This window comes from Dromaius novaehollandiae, chromosome 24, assembly GCF_036370855.1.
Source record: "Dromaius novaehollandiae isolate bDroNov1 chromosome 24, bDroNov1.hap1, whole genome shotgun sequence".
Lineage (NCBI taxonomy): Eukaryota > Metazoa > Chordata > Aves > Casuariiformes > Dromaiidae > Dromaius > Dromaius novaehollandiae.
In genome coordinates this window covers 7,004,575-7,026,475 of record NC_088121.1, presented here as the reverse complement: position 1 = coordinate 7,026,475, position 21,901 = coordinate 7,004,575, and the positions used below count along the sequence as shown (strand labels likewise).

Sequence of the window (21,901 nt, the reverse complement as noted above, 5' to 3'; positions counted from 1 at the left end):
TATACAATTTCTCTGCGGACACCTCTACTGGACTCATTGCTCACAGTTTGAACACACACTGCCCTGAATCTCTCATATCTTCAGTGTATATGTAGCACAGATGAGGTTGAGCAGTAGGCTGGATTGATCTTTACAGATCTTTTCCAGCCTAACTTTTTCTATGACTCTAGAATGACAGTAATTATTCTCCAGTGACAAGCTTTCAAAAGTGTCCAGCTGGCAAGCCTGGTACAATAACCTGCTGGGAGTATGGGGAAGGCTGGGACAGAAGCATCCTTAACATCTCAGGTCCTGAAGCAACAGATTAGGTATTCTACCACTGGCCATAATGCCAAGGAAATTAGAAGATGCAGCAGTCAGCTGTGACCTTGTGACCTTGCTGGAAGGTGGCAATAACTATCAGAGGGTAGGGAACAGTGGCAGTTGCAGAGGCAAAAGGAAAAGCTAAAGCAGCAACATAAAGATAGGCAAAGAGTTGAATGTGTCATAGACGGCAAACAGGAGAGAAATAAAATCAAGTTTTATCATACAGCCTGCATCACCCAGTCAGAAAGGGTTAACAACAGGGAGGGGAGACATGGTAGAAAAACAATCTGCCTACTAAGCATTTTGGTAAACACGATGTGGGAGTGCAGGTAGAAACAGCTATGCTATATTTAGCCCACTAAATACCACCAGACAAGCCTGAAACATGTCACTTCCACCTCCTGAAAACCACTTGTCTGAAATTATTCTTTTCAAGGTGAGGGTTGATTGCTGGAATGGTCTGAATCTCAGCAATTGAACTGCACACGTGTACTTGCATGTGTGTCATTTCCCTCCTCCCAGTCTCCCAGAAGCTACAGCTTCAGTTAAGATTTCCTGCACACACGAGCCCCCCTTTCTTGAAGGATGTGTGCTCCAGGTACATTAGCTTTGAAGCCTGCCTAACAGTGTCTTTTGGAGCTGTCCTCCACTCAGTGCATTGATAGGTCAGCATACAGATAAAAGCCTGAGCAGTAAGAAAACCAGCTGCAATAACCTGTACAGAAAAAATGCACCAAAAGTAAGTAGATAAGTGTTTTTCTTTTTTGAGTATGCGCATTCATTCACTCTTGGGAAATTGATGTTAACTGTGAGTGGGAAATTATTTGAGTGTTGATAGCAGCACTGTCCTGTGGAGCTGGATATCTAATTTAAATGCGAAAATAAAGTAAAAAGAAAAAAAAAAAACAAACAGAAGTGAAGTGGAATAGTCAGCTTCTGCATAACATGAGCTGTTCTACCACATGCCATTATTCTCCATGAAAATCTCTGTTCCTCCCCTTGAGAGGAGGGAAATGTTTTGTTCTGTGATGACAACAAAATAATGCTCTCCCAGTGTCCCATGTATGAGGTCTCCTTTTACCTGGAGAAGAATAAATACTTGAAAAGAGAAGTGGCAACTGTATAAATTGATTAGAATGATCTTTTTAGGTTTGCTTTGAAGTTTATCTTGAAATTGAGCTTGAAATTAACTTTGAAACAGAGGATGTGGCCTGCATGTGGGTCACTGTGCTCAGAATGAAAGCTGTACCTATGTGGGCTAGAACACCAAGAAGAGTAAAGCCAGGCTGCATCAAGAGTTTGAGATGCTCCGCTCTGATTAAAGGGCACTTTAGAAGAACTTCTTTTTCCTCTATAGTGAGCAGTTGAGTGAGTAGCAGGTATGAACAGGTTTCTGCTTGAAGCAGTGGAAGATCAGAAAGAAAAAGATTCTTATGAGCCCCTGTTGTGAAGGAAACTCTGGAGGATGTGATGTCCAGGACTGACACATGAAGACATGGCAACAAAGTAAGTTTCAGGAAAATGTAGAGGTGAAACATTCAAGAGATTGAGCTCATTACAACTAGATGGGGATCAGATATCTGCTAGAGATCCTGCTACGACATTTGTCATTGCGGGAATTTTTGCAAAGTATGGCTTTGAAGGAGAACAGAGCCTCTTTTCTTTAGATTAGTTCAAAATCAGCACCCCCCACACCTTTTTTTCTTTTATGGACCAGCTTCTCCATCCCTTGGTCTTGTTCACTCATATGTCTTTTGAACGATTCTACTGGAGTGCTCAGAAATAGTGCAGGATGTCCCAGCGGGGACCCTGATGTAACTTCATACAAATGCTAGCAAACCAAGCACTAAACCTTTCTTTATTATTAGAGCATAAATAAATGTCAAAATTTTCCTTTCAAAAAGAAAAAGAAAAGGAAACATTTCTAGAACAAGAAATGGGTGATGGTGAAGTATCATAAAATGCCCCACCCACTGAGGGGCTTTTTGGCCAATAGGGGGAGTTTCAGACATTTCCAGGACTCCTGTCTCACCAAGGTATTTCCTGCTTTTGACCTCATGTGCCTTTGAGTCATGGCTAGCTTCCGATGAAGTTTATTCTGTCCCTTGAAAAGGGGTTGCTCCCTTTCTCATGCAACACACTTTCTGAACTGTTTTGACTATGAGCATAATGGCAGATTTTCCACATCATCTTTCTATACTTTTTGTGTGCTGATCAGAAGTAAATTTAGCCTCATAATTTCACTGGTCTATTTCATGCTCTGAGACAAGTTGAAATGAATTGTTAGACCTGTCTACTTCTAGCTACTTCTGAGTGTCAAGTCTACCAATAAAAAATACATACAAAACTCTAGCAAGTTGTTTGCATTTTATAGCTTCTCTGTGTACAGACTGAACAAGGAACAGGGAACTGGAAAATCAAATTCATATCTGGATCCATATCAGAGAGTCATTCATGAAACTGCACTTTTCTTCACGGCCAAAATGCAAATCTGCATATATATATATATATATATATATATATGACTCCTGGTATCTCTACCAGAAAGCCCCATGTTAATTTGACTGCATTATAAACATACTGACCTGGGGGACACTGGTAACAGCAGCTTCGTGACGTTTTGTCATAGAACCAGTTCTGAAGTGTGTCACAGGAATGAGATGGAGTTAACGATGTCTAGAAATTTAAGCAGACCAAAGAGACAATTAGAAAATATTTACTGCTGTATGAGGGCAGAACCCAGTATCCTGTTGTTAGTGATGATGGCTGCAAATGGTAATGGAAAGTCTACAGCTTTTTGAAAGTCCACGTATCCCAAAAGCAACTAGATTATTACTGTACATAAACTTAAGCAAAGACTGCAATTTTCAATACATTTAGCAATGATTCAGTATTCACTCAGGAGGCTCTTTTCTCTGAATGTGATTTAAACATAGGATTGGAATACTGTAGTCCAACCTGTCCATCAAGCATTTCAGCAGTCAGAAGCCAAATCCTTGCTTCATACAATAAAAGGAAAGTGGCATTGCCCTACAAAAAGTGGTTTCAACCCAAAGCTCCAGACACCCTTTGGAACCTAGCTGCAGGGCCAATCAAGATCACCAAGAAATGCCTGCCTATTTGTTAGATCAGTTCGCACCTACATTAGAAACTTTATAGCAGTTACAAAATCAAAAAAATCTAATAATCACAGTCCTAAAATCATTGCATCTTAATTAGAGATAGGTATTTTGTAGAAAAGAAAGTACAGAATCCCTAAACATCTATAATAGATTTCGAGCTCTTTGTACACCAGAATAAGAAATGGTGTCATAGTAAACACTGTCTAAATTTAGCCAGATTAAAGTCCATAAAAATAATCATTTAAATTAATAGCTAGTTCTATATTAATTCTACACATCCATTCTGTGAAATCCATGCTTTCACAGTTCTCCATTTGTTCACATTACCGCGTCTAGCTGCCTTGTACACCATTTATCAATGTAGCACACAAGTCTGTTTGTTCAGTTATTTATGTGATCATAATTCTTGAATTTAACAACCTAAACACGTGTTTACTGTAAAACAATAAATGTTCTACTTATAATTTGGGGACAAATCCTACAAGTAGTTTTTGCCTTGAAAGGAATGCCACAAATTCTTATTCACGCAGTGAAGCCCTTATTCAAATAAACCAACCCATTTATTTTGTGAGTAAAGGTTTTCAGGAACAACCTTTGATTTGACATCATCACTGATACTTGTTTAGACAAAAAAAAAAAAAAAACCCAAAGAAAATGGTTCTAATATTAGATTAGGAAAAAGACTCAGCTACGAATTGTATCAAGAAGCAGATAATCAGACTGCACTTCCGAATGGCAGAAGCCACTATACACACTGGGAAATTACAGTGCTACAAGTTTTCTGACGAGGAAATCAGATTTTTGAATTTGGCATCTCCCCTAATAACCCCCTAAAAATGTCGTTATCTGAATTTCATTTTCTGTATTTGCTAGAAGATATAACTGGCAACTTTTTGTAGAGAGACTGAACTAGCAGATTACCCAGAGATTTTCCCACGTGATAATGCTAGAACAGTTAACAAAGATTTCAGCAAACCTACATCATGGTTTCTGTAGGTGAATTTCCCATTGCTGTTAGAAATAAAACCTATGATTTCCTACTACCTATGCAGTGCAGAAACTTAATAGCCAACTAATCTCACAACCATATTCTGCTATTTAATATACTGTTCTTTTCATGGTGGGAGCACAAAAAGCAGAAGTTAAATAACTTGTCCAAGGTTACATCAGAAAACAGGAGCTTTCAGTCAATGCAGAAATTAACAAAAGGACTAGAAATAGAAACATACTGAAACCATTAAAATTCATCCAGCTCCAGTAATAGAACTAAGAAATCCTGCCTGACACATTTCTGCACTAACCACTAGGCCACATAGCCTCCCTACAAAGCATTTTTTCTAGTTTATGTATAGAGGAAATAGCAGATGTCTCCCTCAAACTGACTCAAATCAAGTTTACAAATGTGTACCCTGTATTTTTGTCTTCTGAAGAGACAGCCTTACACTGTAGGAAAAGAAAGTGGAATCTCCTCGCATCTGTGTGGAGGAGCACCCTGGTTAGCCAGCCACTCTAAGGCTAAATTAAATAAAAGGAAATGACAAAATGAGATCAGTCATGCTCAGACAAAAGGTCATTCAGGAGTCACTTCAGTGATACAGAGTGGATTGCTGAGTTTTATAAAGAAAATTTAAGAAATGACAGCAGCCTGGCTATATCTAAGTCATCCTGGATTAGTTTCTCTGTAAGATCTCCAGGAAATTGCTACAAAAATCAGATCCTTTCTTCCTGGTTCTCCCGCGCAACCAACTCTGGCTGCAAATGATGCTGAATTTTAAATCAGGATAGGAACAAAATCTTTGAATAATTTATGCAAAATATAAGCTTACATCTTATTTAATTGCCTCTTCTCAGGTTTAAATAAAGGAATAGTGCCTGTCTACAAGTGCGAGGAAGGGGCTGCTTTTTAAAAACTGATTTTGTTTAAAATTTCAAAATCATCAGTTTAGTACCAGATTCTGCCCCTAGTTTCAATGATGCAAATCCTGATTATGAATTTGCCTTGATGCTAGTGGTGTGATAAATTACTGCAAAAGTTATGCATAAATACTGCATAAATTATGAAAATACACATGTGAAAGAGAGTACGCAGCATAATTTTTTTTTTCCACAAGAGGGCAGCTAGATACTATGGCCATCTATATACTACATGAAATCTGCAGCCTCACAGTAAATGCAGCTCCCAAGAACCCAGTTAAGAGCACAGCACTGCAGCACCCTTTACTGTTCACTGAGCCAAGTCCAAGATGCTCTGCTGCAAAAATAAAAAGTCATTTTAACAAATCATTGACACAGTTTCTATGGCTGAGAAACAGCCTTCTGAAGACCCCACTACTACTAATTCATAGCTACCCACAAAATATCTTTGAGAGTTTGCCATCTGTTCAGCTGGCATGTTTCATGAGTACAAAACCTACTGTGGTTCCTTTCAGTGATAAGCAATGTACATTTCATGCTCTGCATCAGTCATCAGCTCCCCATTCTTGTCTTCCCCTCACCCCCGCAAACCCTAAAGCTATTTGGTTCTTACTGTGACCTGTATATGGGCTGTGCAATGATGCAAAGCTCTGCTCTTAAACTAAGCAGAAAGGTTGGCCCTTTGTAGATAGTATACTTTATGTTAAGGACTTTAGTATAAACAAATCCCCACACCTCTAGTGCTTCAGCCTTCAAAGCTCAAAACAAATTACATAAGCAAAACTGTCATTGGGGGAAGGCAAATGTTATTAAAAATTATACGGGCTCTGCTTCTCTAACATATATATAGGCTTTTCATGAGCTCAATCTGAAGATTTCATGCATCCAAGCTAACAACAACAACAACAACAAAAAAAGCTTGTAGTAAGAACCCCCAAACCTCCCTCAAGTTTGTGTGGCACTGAAGCAAATAGGTGCCGAAAGGCAAAGAACGTATCTTGCAGAAAGGGCAAGGCTGAAGAGCCAAGGTCTCAAAAGATTGCAAGTCTTTCAAAAAATGATGGTGCCAACTAACTTTCTGCAGAAGTCTGATCAGGCTACTTTTGGGGAGAAGGTAAAGAGGTAAGAGGCATACAAGGATAATCTAATTGTTTCTTTTTTTCTGTCTATGTGTAATGAATATTAGAGTAATAAATGAACTAAAACAAATGATAACCGGACAAAGATATGAGGTAAAGAGGGAACAAACATATGCATTATTAGTGGGTAGCAGTAGGCCTGAACTGAGGTAATTTACACACTCAGCAGCTGAAGGTGTGAATTACCTCAGCTTCACCACCTGCAACTACTCTACCCACATGTAAAATACTACCTCCTACACCTCATCTCCAGTTAGGGTGCAAGTTTGCAGTATAATGTTGGCTTGTCTTTTTTTTCCCCCTGAGCTTAGTATTTCCAATTAGGAAGAGATTGCTGAAAACAATTCCTTTCTACCTCAAAAGTGTGGTATGGAGATGAAAACAGAAAATGAGTAAAGCAGCTGAGCTATACCACTCAGCCAGTTTGAAATGATGACTAAGACTCTTAAAAATCAAACCAATATATTTCTCTACAAACAATCTCCCTATGTATTCAAACTCTCAGTTAGTTTTGACATTCAATACCCTGTGTTTTGTGTAACTTGCAATATGGCAGAGAAACTTGCTGAAGTATCTCTACATGTACTGGAAAGAAAGAGCAAACCTTTCTTGATGTCCATTTGTAACTGTTAAAACCTGGGCATGTTGCTTTTCACACACAGGTGAGTTAATGAAAGCATACTTATCTTTTACTCCAAAGGAAGAACAGAGAGCTAGACACCTATCATTATCAGCTGGATTTAAAACAGCTTATCACAGGGCAGAGTATATTTCTTAGCAATCCCTCTCAAGCTACTGTCCATAAAGCTTACACTGAACTGTAAAAGTACAGCTGCTAGGTAATCTTTTTACTGGCATTGGTAATTTTTTTTCCAGAGAAGTCTTGTGTTTAAACATTAATACAATTTTTACAGAAAGGAAGTGCTTTCAGCAAATACCACTAATTTTTGTTTTGTCAGAGCTGAAACTAAAACTTTTTTCAGGAAAATTCTTGACCCTAGATGTCCGTCTCATAAATGACTTCAAGATTTCCATGATAGCGAAAATTTACAGCTATTTTCTCATGAGAAATTTTCATGGTTGGAAAGCAGCAGGAGACAATATTATAGAGGCAGCTAAACTCATCATCTTGTTACTACTCCATACATGCTCTGATGCTATCTTTCTTTACCATTATCCTAATTATACAAACAAAGGAACAAAAGCACAAGGAAATGAACAGGCCAATGACAAAGTCAGGAACAGAGAGAGACTAAACTGCCTGTGAGAAAATAGCTCACCAAGAAGCACTGAGGCTATAGATTTCAGGTTTACCAACCCCTCTCCCTTCCTGACTCAGTGCTCTGTGTCAAGATATGGGAAAGATATCAGAAAGATATCTTATGCATTTTCTTGATTTGACCATGATTTTAGATTACTGTATGTAGGACAACTCCAAGTGATATGATTGATGTGATTTTTCTTTTTTTGTTCCTCAGCTATTGACTTCTTCTTTTAATTGCAGAAATATAGAAATCAGCCATCAAATCCATCCAAATTTGGAGGAACCACAAAATACTTAATACATATTTGTCTCTGTCTTCCTGGAGAGAATGCAGACTGAATGCTGAGTTATGAAATATTTGTAAGGCAGATTAACTAAGATTGTTAAAAAGCCAAAAATATTTCAGTGGCTTAGCCAAAAAAACCCATCAGATTTCTCCAGAATTATAAGAGCAATGTATTTGAAGAACCTCTTAGAAATTAAGGTTACTGAAAGGACATGTCTACTTTTAATGGCAACTTGCCATTTTTATGCAGTGGTAACCTACTACAGACTGAGCTTGGAACACAAAGAAGATCTCTAATCCTCAACTGGTAAATATCAGAATGATTTGGGTGAGCTCCTACTGTCTGACTAGTCCAGCACTGAGCTTGGATCTCCTGGCTCACTCCTGTACATACAGCAACAGGACCGTTACAAGGCTGAGGGCAGGAAAAGGTCCTGCAGCTCTAACATTCAAGATTGGCAGTTCCATTTTTGGCTCTATCATTGCTAAGCCTTAGATGCATTATTTTAAAGTCCTTGCTACACTGGATCCAAGGTCTATCTGTGACTACAGATATTTTTGTGGTGGTAGCACCAGGGAAGCCCAGACAGGTTCCATAATGGCATAAAGTCTGTCTCCAGTCCCACAGGCTCCCCAACTTTAGATTTGCTTGCTTTTACCAAATCTTGCCCAAACTTTCATCAATAATGTTGAAAACACTTTCTATCCTGCCAACACTAGCAGCTCAATTACTAAGGGGGGACAACTGCTATAGGTCAGTCTGCTACAGCAAAACTTAGAGCTTATGTTCTCTTGAGCTCTTCCAGTGAAACTTAAAAGTGTCTTTCCATTCCAAAACCTGGATAAGCAGTTTGCTGGGGGGACATTACGTGCTGTTTCTAATCAAAACAGGCAGGGGAAAAAATAGTTGTCTTGTTACACTGTGGCTGCACAGGATTCTGGTGACAGCACAGATTGATTCTGTTTAGATGAGGGAAATTTTGAGAAAAATTCTGACCAACAGTAGCAGTATTGATCTCCCCAGCATAGATATATATTATGAATAGACCTGTTTCGAGCTATGTTACCAGTGGCTGCAATGGTGGCAGCCTGGTACGTACTGGGTTTCCAAGCTTGTGACTGAACTAGTGGTAGCCAACAGTGGAAGTTTTTAAAGAAAACATCCCTCTTGTCAGCAAAGCCTTAATCAGAATAGATATCACCTAAATGAGGGGAAGAAATCATGAGGGCAATGAGAAGAAAAGGGAAAAATTCATGTAAAAAGTGGTGCTTTATCATATGAGGGATCAAGAAGATGACAATAAGAAAGGAAAGCTACCAGAATTAAAAAAAAAAAGCCCTGTGTTCCTTTTGCACTCATTGTCAACAAAATCTCAGCATTAAGACATTTCTAATATATTTCTGGTTGTGAGTACTCAGATCAAACCAGGCATGCTTCCTATAAAATATTGAATAAGATACGTAAGATTAAACTACAAAATAGTGAGTCTTCTGCACTGAACCATTACCTCATCTGTTAGTATGAGCTTAGGCCAAAGGAATCCTTTTTTTTTTTCTTTTCTTTTTTTTTTTTTTTTTTTTTTTAATGTTCTAGGAAGACAGTGGAAATTTAAACCAGCCTCAGGGGGAAAAAAAAAAAAAAAAGAACTTAATTACGATGACTCAGGATTGTATGACTATCACTAATATAACTAATTTTTCCAGAACAAAACCAATTAATTTAAATTAAGACTCTTTGTTAGGCAGAAGCTGAAGGTTAAGGTGACTTAGCTGGTCCTAATTGCTCATAAATAACTCTTGAAATGAAAGGAAGGAAAAGAGAAAAGAAGACAGAAAAAAAATCAGCTGATCATTGCAAAACCTCAATGCTACCACCTTCTTGAAAAGAGGCATCAGCTGTGAGTGTTGGAGGGTTTTACTGTCTTGATTCCATGGTGTATAGTCTGTGTGTAGAGACCCACATAATAGAAAGTGGTAAGAAATTGTCTACTTATAGTGTTGGTCACTTTCCCATCTCCAGTAAACTTACAGAAATTGTCAATTAGCCAGTGAGAGAGGATTCACTTCATCATTTTTGCCCCTTACTGCTTATTTTGCAGGGAAGGATTTGCGTGTGAGAACTTTCACTTCTGCCCAATGCCCTCCTCTTCTTCCTTGAATGTCTAGAAACAATGAGGAGTGTGGTATAATTCATACTCATCAGTAACTAGCATCTGGTTTTGCTTCATCAAGGAAATTTCCAATAAGCTTTACAAAACAAACTCAGGTTACTCTCCTTATCTCTACAAGGAACAGAATGAAATGCAGTAAACTCAAAATCTTGTTTTAATTAATATTCAAAGTATTCTTCCTTCATCTCTTGACTGTCCTTTCTTCCTTACCTACTCTCTAATCTGAATCTCAAAACAGAAACAGAACCCAGCATCTTTGGTCAGGAAAATGCAAAAGCCTAACACAATTTCATTTCTTAAGGCAGTTTCTGTACCATCTGCTAGTGTTCCCTGAAGGAGGCAGAAGCCGTATATTGTACCTTTCCCTGTCCTCTCTCCAGAAGACCATCCAATCTCAATGAAGAAACCCCAACTTCATCTCAATGACATATAATACTGACTGATTCTTGAAAGAAAAATATTTAACTATGCAGCTTCAACCTTTCAGATCCTTATCCCCTGTCTAGCCTATACCTGTGGCCTAGCAGTAAACACAACCAGCGACAAAAAAGCAGACTACTCCACGAGTACTGACAGCTCTGTTAATTAAAATATATTTTAACAGGATTTTAACAATGAAGGAAGATCACAGCAGTATCAGGGAGTGGGTGTGAGGAATCCAGCTGTGGTGGAGAACAGGTCTTTGTCCTTCACTCTAAATCGGAGGAAGCTCTGAATGGATAAGTCTTTGCTAAGAGTGAACTAATAATGTGGAAATACGGGTCTATTACAACTGTGCTAATCCAGTGACTTGTTGCCTTCACAGAGTACAGTCTTACTTCCCCCCTTCAACTTGTACCCACATGTTCCTTTCCCCTTTAACTCTTTGATTAGGATAGAACAACTGTGCATCCAAGAGAATGAATCAGTTCTAGGAGCTGATCTGACCAAAACTTCTGCTTTCTGAATTTGTGAAGTTGCATTTTCAGTGGGTTATTGCACTGAAACAACTCATCCTGTGGCTGCACAATCACTTAATTTCGTGTAAGAGACCTGGTGTCTCTGTGTGGCCACGAACAGGGCCTCCCCTTTGTGTGACAGTTCTCTGTTGACTGGCACAGCTGTAATGTGAAACCTTGCAGGCATTATTTCTGGATCTACATACTATATCAGAATTTATTTGATCTTGACTGGACTTAGGGACACAACGTAGAGTTGATGCTGCTTTATGCCAGCTGTGGGAGAACAGATAAGTATTTAAACTAACAGGAAGCAAACAATCCCTGATGTAGCTGAAAGTCTGCCACTACAAAGTTAATCTGTCTGCATTCTTGCAACAAATTTAAAAAAGACATCAGTTTATAACAACTCGGTACTTTGCCTTGGTTTTTGATCTACTACAAGGACTTCTTAAACTGGATTTAGTGTACTGTTAAACTGGAGACTGAATTTCACTAATCTTTTTCTCCATGCAGTCAATGAAAGGTTTTTGATTCAGCAGGAGCTGGATTACATGCTCAGAAAGAAAAGATCACAATTCATGTCATGCTGGGACTGCTCTGTGACAGGATGGCCAGGGATCCCTTGGGCTAGCACTTTCAGTGACCTGACAGACCACCTTTTTTTCTTTTTTCTTTTGTAAAGCATTGGAGACCAAGACCCAAGTAAATAAGGCAAACATGTATTTGATACAGGACATTTGGACTTCTCAGTGTTTGTTTTTGAGAATTTGTTTTAGAAAATAGGCTCTTTGTAGCTCTTCTCACTATCCTTTTATCTACAAATACATTTGCTATCCCAATTTAAATAATGGCCATTGCAAAGATGGTGTTGAATTCAGTGAGCTACTCTGCAATTCAGTCAGGACAAGGTTTGACTCATTCATTTATGGGCTTCTGATCTCATAGAGAAAAAGTGATGGTGAGGCAGAGTAAGAAACTAGCTTGCTACAGATGAGCTGTAAGTCAGGAAGAAAGCATATTACGGTAAAAAAAAAAAAAAAAAAAGTCTTCTACCAGCACTGGCTGCTCTAGAACTGACTAATGCTGTAGCAGAACAGTTGACTCCCTTTCAAGCTCCTAGCAAAACTCTGACACTATTAAAGACAGAGGCCGATAGTCTAAGACCTTAAGTGTTTAATTTTCATCTGCTTGATAGCAGAGACATTATTAATAAGTGAGAGGTAACTGAATATTAAAGCAAACTCCAAACTGCAGACTGAAGCGAGGAGGTATATAGTTTAAAATATAACCAGTAGGCTGTTATTTGTCCACATTAAACAGTATCACTTGTTTTCCAGTAGCAGCAAAAGCAAAGGCTGCTGTGACAGACACAATACTGAAACGCAATGAAAAGCCAATTGCTTAATCCAGCAAGATCTAAGTATGTATTCTAGGTAACTGATGATTTTGCAGTGAGTCTGAATGTTGACAAGGATTAGAAAACCAAATTTTCTCTCTGTCCCTTTCATTTTGTGAACAAAACACCAAAGGGATGACAAATAGCAAAAATACCATCTTTTTTTCTAATGCCTTTCCCTCAAAGCAGTTTGCATACAATAGACCAGGCATGCTTATCTGAGTGACTCCCTCAAGCGAGTAAGGACTGCAGACTCCAGTCCTATAGAATAGAGGAATTGCTGTACTTCAGGAAGGAGAGTGTGGCAGGGCTGATAATCAGGGCAAAGCAGAGCAAACTTGCAATGTGGGAGGGGAATTTACAGCTAAAGACACCAGGGAAAACTCCTACTCTTACCAAAAAGCCAGGAGGATCTTTTTCAAATGTCTGTGAAGACAATGCAGGACATGGTTATTTTCAAAAATCTAATTGAATTAGAGTCAGTCTCTAGGTTAAGTTCTCCTGGCAGCCCAAGTGACATGCAAAATTATTCACTTACAACATACAGACAGGTATCTCAAGGTGGCACATGCTAGTATTTCCACTGCCAGGAAAAATGGCCAATTTCAGGAACCAATCCAATGTGCAATTGGATACCTACTTAACTTTACCTATGCAAAGAGCTTCTGTGACTTTGATCTTTTTTTTACATGTGTGCGTAAGTGTCAGCCAGAGGAATTACCTGCATTTATGCCAGGCACTGAGGGCTCGCTGCCACATGACCCATGGGGAGGGGGGGGAACAAGCCCTCAAGAACTGACACGATCTGAGCAGGGAGATAGCTTGCATCTACAGTATCTGCTGAGTAGGGGGCTATGTCTACTTTAAGTGAATTCGCTGCAGAAATCCTGGCCCATTCATGAGGAAGTCAATGTCAAAAGGGTGGGAAGTTGTAAAGAAGAAGGTATTTTATTGTTTTGTTTGCCTTTACACCTTTCACTTTGCCAAACCAGACTCACACCAGCAGAGAGAGCGGAAGCCCTCTGAGCCAAGCTCTGCAAGGAACATGCCAGTCAGATAGCACCTGGCCCCCCGGGCAAAAATAAAAGCCACTCACCCAAAACAAATGAGAACAATCTCCCTCCCTCTCCCCCCCCCCCCCCCCCCCCCCCCCCCCGCAACAAATCTCTCCTTATTCCCTAGCTGTGATGTGCCTGGAGGTGCAGTAACACCATCAATCCCAACAAAAAGATGCAGACAGTGGCTCCTGCCTGCCGAGTTCCCAGTGAGGACAAACTCTCTCTGCTGCTCTGTGTGAAGACAACTCTCCTTTACACCTTTATCACGCTGTGTTGCACTAAGCCTGCCCGCATGGAGCTCCTGCGGACGCCCACTGCCCTGCACACCCAGCTGGTGGGCAGAATCACCCTGCAGCCCAGGGTGCCTCCAAACCGCCCCAGCCCCCCCCCCCCCCCACCGGTTACATGGGCATGCTGTGGGGCTGCTGGCTCCCAGAGCTGCCATGCCTTACCTGCGGGGCTGCCTGGATGTCCTGAAGAAGCAGCAGGAGCCACAGCCCCGGTGCCAGGCTGCAGGCAGCCATCTGTGACAGCAGCATTAACTCTCACCACCTCCCAGGACTGCAGGTCAGGGAGCCAGGCTGCTCCTCTTGGACGGGACCTGGATGGCACGCCTGGGGTCTGGCCCAGCCTCACTTGGTGTCGTGTGGCTCTGCTTGCTGGCCCAGAGCTGCTCCAGCCGTTCAAGAAGCGGAGGCGGCAGGCTTTGAGACTCAATCAGGCTGAGAAAACAATTTGGAAGGAAGGGGGGGGCTGCCCAAAAAAGAAAAACAAAACAAAACCAACCGCGTCAATCACTAGTCCCAGAGCTGGCGGGTTTCTGCAAGTTGGCTGCGTGCATTGAGATTGTCACCTGAGGAATGCGGCTGGCTATAGAGAAACGCGGGCCCCTGAGTCATATAGGCTGCCCTCAGAAAGCACTTCACCTCCCCAAAGCCTTGGTCAGGCATGACTCCAAGCCCTGCCCTGTCCATTCGCCCCGCTCTGAGAGCTGCAACCAAGCCTCAAGAGAGTTCCCAGTAAGAAACACACTCATTTTTTTAATACAGTCATTTTACTCCTGTTTGAATGAGTGTGTGAAATCTCACAACCACATGGGGTAACTCTGCCAAGGTTTAGGCTTTACATGTTGTCATTTAAACACTGACATACCACAGAGAGTCCTCTCGAGAATCCTTCTTTTTCCTTTCAACCCCATTTGAAATCAATTCCTGCTGCTGACAATCGTCCCTCGGATTGTCACCTGTTGTTTCGCTTGCTTTGATTTCTTATGCTGGATAACATTTGGTAGCTCTGATGCCTGGAAAGATTTCAGTTGCTTTAGTGTCACCCAGCTTTCTTCTCTGCCCTAAAAGTTTTGACAAAAGCAAAAGCTTGCCACTTCAAAAAGGACAGATTGCCTTGAAAACCACTCTGAGGTGCTCAGGAAAATAATGAGAATTTGTTCTCACACCCATGCTTTTTTCCCTCCTTTCACCCTTATCAGCAAAAAGAAGAAAATAAATTAGAAAAGATTGAAAGTAGGATAATTCATCCTTTTATTAAAGGCCCACAGCTACCTCACTGATACTACGACAAAGTACCAAAAGATTAAAGGTTTCTGGGACAGTGATTCACAGGGATCCTGGGATGATGTCAATATCTTCTAACTTTCTTTTTAACCCCCTGCCTTTACTTTTTTTTCCTAGAATCCCATCTTATAAAAAAAGGCATACTTTCCATACTGTGTACTTGACATATACTTTTAAATTCAACCTCCTTCCATCACTCTATCAGCTTATTTCTTGACTTCTAAATTCTCTTAGCTATAAAAGCTGATTGTGGCAGATACGCTTTTGAGGTAGAGAGACAGCTAAGCATCTGAGTGTCCAAATATTACATTCTTGTTTTTCCTATTTAATTAAAAAAATCATCTGGAAAATGTCTTAACCTGGTGCTGTAACATGCCATTAGGCAATTTACCTCATTTATGGAGCGCTGTTTTAAACAGCACAGAAGTCAGGGGAATTGGTGAGCTCTGTCTGTCTTTTTTTTTTTTTTTCCTTTTTCTTTTTTCCCCCCTTATCAGTTTCTGTCAATGGCAAAAGGACAAGAACCAACATAACTTACAGCCTGGAAAGACTCTATCACAGACCTGATTTAACCTCTACTGAGGCCATTATATCTGATAACAAGAATTCCTCAGCAATAAAGAATATGAGTATAAAAAAGCACAAGTAGAAGACTTTCCCAGGACCAATGACACAGACGGTTTTTGGCCTGTTTTACAAAAGAAAGATGACTAAAATGAGCACACTGAAAAATTTTTGTATATTCATGCATCAGCTCCTTTTTAACAACTTATGTTTCTAATTTTTTAACTTATCAGATAACTTAAACCAAATTTGGCTGAAGATGCAAAGTCATTAAGTGTTATAAAGTTTCATGGAAATAGATGACTAGGATAAAGAGGAAAGATTCTAGTAACGCCTTCATTGAGGGAAAGGCTGCAGTGGGAGCTCAGCATTCCTTAGACAAGAGAGAATCCATCCCACATATCCAAAATGAAACCAGGCTTCCCAGCTGCCATGCCTCTTAGGACTCCTTGTTCTTAAATTCATTTCTTGATTGAACTAGATAGCATGAAAGGATGGGAAGTGGAAAGCGGAAAGCACTCATTGTTACTGCGGGCTTTTCGGAAAAGCTATTATATCACATGATGCTATTACAAGTCTATAGTAAAACCAACAGCAGTGAAGAGCTTGTGTTTAATAAGAATGTTCCAACCTGTATGCATTTTAACTAAATGCATTAATTTCAGACTTCATTTGTTTTGATTTCATTCAAATACAATGAAAGAGGCTTTCCAAAAGCAACCATATCAGGATCGGGAAGAAGCAGCTCTACTTTCAAACAAACCCATGCTATCATTTTCAAAATACTGCTTAGATTTCCTAGAAAAGAATCCTTCATGTTAACATGAAAAAAATAATAAAAGAAAACAGAAAAATAGAAACAAACAAACCAGCCCCCCATTTCTATGTTCTTCCATCAGGGAAGAAAACAAAAGGATAACAAAAAACAAAAAAAGGAGAGAGTTTTTAGGAGCATGCTATTATTATTTATAATGCTTATTTGATGACATGCATCTAACATTAACATCTGAATCTCCTTTTGTTTTAGGTGTTAAAGGTAGCAATGCTCAAAGATAAGGTTGCGTGCCATTTTCTATTTTATCTAAAAGCTTAGCTTAGCTCATGCTTAGCTAATTTTTACACCAGGTGTCTGATCTATGTTGACCATCTGTGTGTACTAGGGAGAGATGAAGCGGAGGGGATTAGAGAAAGCCCTGTAAATCAGTGATTCTCTGAGTCGCTGGACACCTGGAGCAAAAGAATGCAGAGAACCAGCTAAGCTGTGAGGAAAAGAGTTTAACACATGCGCAAGAAATTACTTCAGTATTGTCCATTCATTGTGCTGCATACTGTGGGAGTCTAGTGGAGAAAGTAATAGAATAGCGTGGAAATAGCATTGTTACACACATGGCCAAGCAAAAGTACTTGAGACATTTTCTAATTTTGAAGTGGCTAATTTTAGCCTTATATTGTACTTTTAATATAGTTCCTTGTGTTTGTATGCCCAGTTAATGTACATCTAGCTGTATTGGCTAGAAGACCATTGAGAGAAGCATCATCTCTAATCACTGTCAAACAGATATATGAGACCACTGAACTGAAAGAACACCTATCAAAATAACTTTGTCTAAAATATATATTTCAGTGTCCATCCATGCTGCTATTTAGGCTATCATGATACACCAATGTAAATTATTGAAGTCTTGCTACTTACCTAGATGAAACAAAATCAGACCCTAAAAATTCACTAGAAGTCTCAGTAGTACCAAAGGGACTGCTCATTGGAATATCTGCTATAGGAAATACAAGTAAAGGGTGGAATTCTTAACACATTAGAAAAAAAGAAAAATGAAGGCATTTACTGTAATATAAAACAAAGAATCCCAGGTTTAAAGGAAGGAAAGCAACTAGTCACTAAGAAAAAATTTCTTGATACCTCCCCCTTGCTGTATTTACCTATTTTAGCCATTGGAGAGCTTTCCTCCTGAGGATCTTGGAAAGTAACACTGGTGTCAACATACAGGGAAAGCATTCAGGATTCCAATCAGTTGAGGTATTATAAGTGAAGCTGACATACTAAACTTCTCTGGAAATCATTCAGCAGCCCAAAAAGGACAGAGGGGAGGGCAACACTGGTGCATTGTGATCTCTTTGAGAAACACTACTTAGTAAGCAAGCAACTGGATTTTGAACTGGTTGTAGCCGTCAAATTATTTGAACTTGTTTGAACATGTTAAAAAAAGTCTCATTTAGGTCAAGTGGGCCTCAGATTTGCTAGGTTCCATCACTCTATGCCACTCTGATTTTGATATTAATTTTGTGGCACATACATTTCCCTTATTCTTAGCATTAAATATTTATCTGTCCATTTAAATATGTCCCATTGATCAAGTCACCATGCTATACATTAAATACCTTACAGGCACTCTTGATAACATGATCTGCAGAGCTATATTGATTTAGCAATTTACCTTCACGTATTTGTCCACTGTGATCAGCAAAGAAGATGGTATGGAGCTCTTGCTGTATACTTGTTGAAAGGTAGCTACGACTTAAAACAGGAGTTCCCAGTAAGAAAAATCTCATTGTAATTGGCTCAGGCCATAATAAAATCCCAATATGTAGGGGAAATCCCAAGTCATTTCAGTTGCTGTAGTTTCTGGCTGATGGACATTTTCAGAGAGTTTTGTTCTCTAGTAAAAGTAATAGAAAAAGAAATAAACTTCCTTGCTTCCTATAAAGTTTCACAAACACGCAAACTAGCAACCTAAAATAGAAGAACAACAGACTAGTTCTTGCTTGTTTGCAACTGGGGACTTTTGCCTCAATCAGCTGTGCTCTTGCTGAGCACAGAGAATTTCTTGGCAATTAATGAACAACCAACGGAAGGAGATGCATCCCGGTCTTTGTTATAGAGGAACACTAAGGTTACTTTTTTGTTACAAAATATAACCTCAAAAAGTACCTATGTGAAACAGCCAATTCCTGATTGCAGAAAGCTCAGAAATGCTGCCAGCGTTAATCGTTCTTGATGACTCTAAGCCTTAACATAGTTGTTGGAACAGTTCTGCAGAAAGCAGAGGATCTATTTTCTTTGGGGAAAAGAGTCTTCACACCTGATTTTACTCTTATTGCAATAAGTCTTGCTTCAACCGAGGTCTATAAACTCTTATACACAAAGTCCACAGATTCCATTCATGTTCCCTAGTTTTCTTTCTAGTTACTTCCACCTGAATGTCTCCTGAGTTTAAATAGTACAATATGTTAGTGCTATATTTTTGCCATCCAGAAGTAGGAAAGTCACTTTTTGTAATTGCTATACTTAAAAGGCTAAAGTTTCTACAAGTGTAACTCTTCACTTCTGCTACCAGAGATTTGGAGTCAGAGTTTATATGCAAAACCAGACATGATATGTCTGCCATTTTATTCGCTTTTTGATTGGGTTGAGTCATTCAGAGCTTTGATCGAAACAATAATTTAAATAGTTAAAATATGTGTCAGACTGACCATCTGAACAATAATGATAACAGGGCTTTATTCTCAACTACATTTCTTTTACAAAGGTCATTTACATAAAATTGGTGTGGGTAACAAAGTCTTCTTACCCTATATTTGTCCTCCCAACTAATAATACTACCTTAATATAGAAATAACTAATATTATGAAAAAAGAATCTTTGTGAAAGGGTTTTTTTTCTGGTGCACAGTAACTTCAAAACCAAAGTGCATTTTGAGTCAGACTGAAAAATGAGAAAAGCTGACAGAGAACTGTGTGCTATCAGGAAAAACTCGGCTTCCATGAAAGAAACCAAAACCATATCACAGAATTACTATGCCCACAGGCTGGCTGAGAGAGAAATGACCTTAGAAGAAAGATCACATCATGTCTGTACTTTCAGTAATTCTGACTACAGCTTCTGGAATAGAATGGCAGATTTACATGTTGTCATTCTCCACAGAGAAAACCCTTGACAGAGATTTTATTATTTAAATGTCATTTGTTTTATGTCCTTCCTCCCATACCTTGCTAGAAATGGAGAAGCTCAAGGGTGTATCCTCAGAAATCCAAACAGATAGCCACTTGATAATTAGAACTGTGAAGAAAGCTGTGGGTTATAAAGATCAGCCAGATTTTGATATCACATGAAGGCTGAGGCAAGAAGTCCTTCATGCTCTCTCTTCCCTTCACATTTCTCTAGCACTGGTTTAATTTACTGCAGAAGTATTTTCTGCTGCTCTTGTTTGTTGGAATAATCATAATGTTAACTTAAATGACCCACAACAGCATTATTTGTTTCAGGCTCTTCTCCGCAACCCCAGCCATGACACCGATAGAAATTAACCCACGAGCACCAGCTTTGACTTCGGCTGGGTCTTACTTCACATCAAAGTCTCGTCTGGAATTTATAAAGCTCACCGCTTTCCCTCCCTAGCCACAAAGTGCAGGAAGGCTTCTATGAAGCCATCAATTATATGAAAAGACTGGTAAAAGGCAGGAAGTAAGTACATACTTGCCTTCAAGCTAGCAAGTTTCTAGATGTACAGAATGCCCTCCCAGACAGTTAATAAGAAGCAGCAGGTTCAAATTCACACCTTGTTTATTTCATAATAATTTCCTCCATGTAGAAAGTCTACCTCAGATTACTGATTTGAAAAAGTCATAATTACAGTCAAATAAGCTTATTCAAGGTTTAAATTATTTGATTTTTGACTGCATAAATAGTTATTCTTCATGGATCTGGTACTGGGCATTATCTAGCACATAAAAGATCTTATTTTTCAGCTGCCTGCAAGGTGGTCAAATTCTGAAGTGTTCAAGCAGATCATTGATAAGGCAGACATTTGCCTCCCTCTGAATTCTATCATTCCTCTAGTAAGGGACAGCTCTTGTATCAGGAATGTGCCTTTTGAGAAACCATGAAACTCTATCCAAATCTGAACATGTTAAAGCCTCAAAAAATATAGCTTGCCTAACCTCCATAGTGAATATATATGATTTTTTGAGTAGTTAGATCTCTAACAAATCCATTCTCACTAAGCATTCTCGAGTCCCTCACAGCTGCTAAAGCTGCCTGCAGTGCAACTTCTTCACATCACTGTGTTCCAACCTGAGGTTTCAGGAGCAAAACCAGACTTTCTCTACAGCAATTTCCCCTCACCAGGATGTGACCAGCAACTGGAACCAAGAAGGGGAAGTGTCTCTCCTTTGCACTCAAGGAGACCTTCATGCTGAAGTTTTGAAGAAAGTGCCACATAATTCATTTGGAGAGGACAAACACAGAATCAACTGAAACAATAGCAAAGCTTAGACTGGAAGAAACTCCGGAGGACTGGAGAAGAAAGATCAGCTCACTAGAGAAGAAGACAGCTGATGAGAGAAGCTTGGACTGACTGGATAATATAATTAAGAACTGCATTAGGAGGAATGGGCTTATGCAAAGAAATTTTAACAGTAGCTTTTCTTAAATTTTGAGTATTTGACTTAGCACCTTTAATAGCGTTCTCGTACTCCAGTGTGGATGTTTCGCTCAAGATTCACTTGTTCATTAAACCTGAAATCTTAAATCATCCGATCCATTTTTCACTCAGTTTTTGGAAGACGTTATTCTTCTGTGAACATAATCAGATGAGAAGAAACTCGTGCCCTCAACAATTTCCAGTCCATAAACTCTTGCAGAAGATGCTAAACAAATAACATCTGTGAGAAGTACTATCAAGTCAGAGATCCAGGCATAGGACAGGGCCAAAATCAGAGGTGAAAGAGGCTTTTGCAGAGCCTTGTCATTTCACAAAGATCTATTTTCAGATATTTTGCTGGTGTGAACTGACAAAGAGGCCGGGTTCATTTACTTCAGCAAAGTATTTAACCCTTGAAGTTCGTCTGTAAGCCAATAAACAGTTCCCAAAGACACCAGCTGTCTCAGGATGAAACACTATTTTACCATTTACTGGAAATTACTTATGATCTTACCGCACTCCCAATATTATTTTTTACTTTAGGAATAAACACACTCTTTTAGAAGATTACTGAAGCTCTTAGCCTTTCATTTCCTTCTGTTAACAGGAAATTTGCACAAATACAAATCCAGACAAAATCTAGTGAATTCAACAGAGTAACTCTGGATCTATACTGGTGGAAAGGAGGAGAATCTCACTCAGATTGAAATAATGAGGAGATAAGCGCAAGTTTC

The 21,901-nt window shown here is 39.3% G+C and overlaps 1 protein-coding gene and 1 long non-coding RNA gene across 2 annotated transcripts in view; one reads left to right on the top strand and one right to left on the bottom strand.

Annotated features, from left to right (window-relative positions):
- Nucleotides 1–14,337, bottom strand: part of TNFRSF8 (TNF receptor superfamily member 8) — a 28,033-nt gene extending 13,696 nt beyond the window's left edge. Inside the window, exons 1-2 of the mRNA XM_026095459.2 lie at nucleotides 14,050–14,337; nucleotides 2,892–2,982 (exon numbers count right to left, since the gene is read on the bottom strand). Of these exons, the coding sequence (XP_025951244.2) occupies nucleotides 2,892–2,982; nucleotides 14,050–14,136 (178 nt within the window). The 5' untranslated portion in view covers nucleotides 14,137–14,337. The remainder of the gene's footprint in view (nucleotides 1–2,891; nucleotides 2,983–14,049) is intronic.
- On the top strand, nucleotides 852–21,621 carry LOC135330741 (uncharacterized). Its single transcript, XR_010392847.1, has 2 exons — nucleotides 852–1,045; nucleotides 20,011–21,621. It is a non-coding gene; the product is annotated as an uncharacterized LOC135330741 (long non-coding RNA).
- The last annotated feature ends 280 nt before the right edge of the window (nucleotides 21,622–21,901 follow it).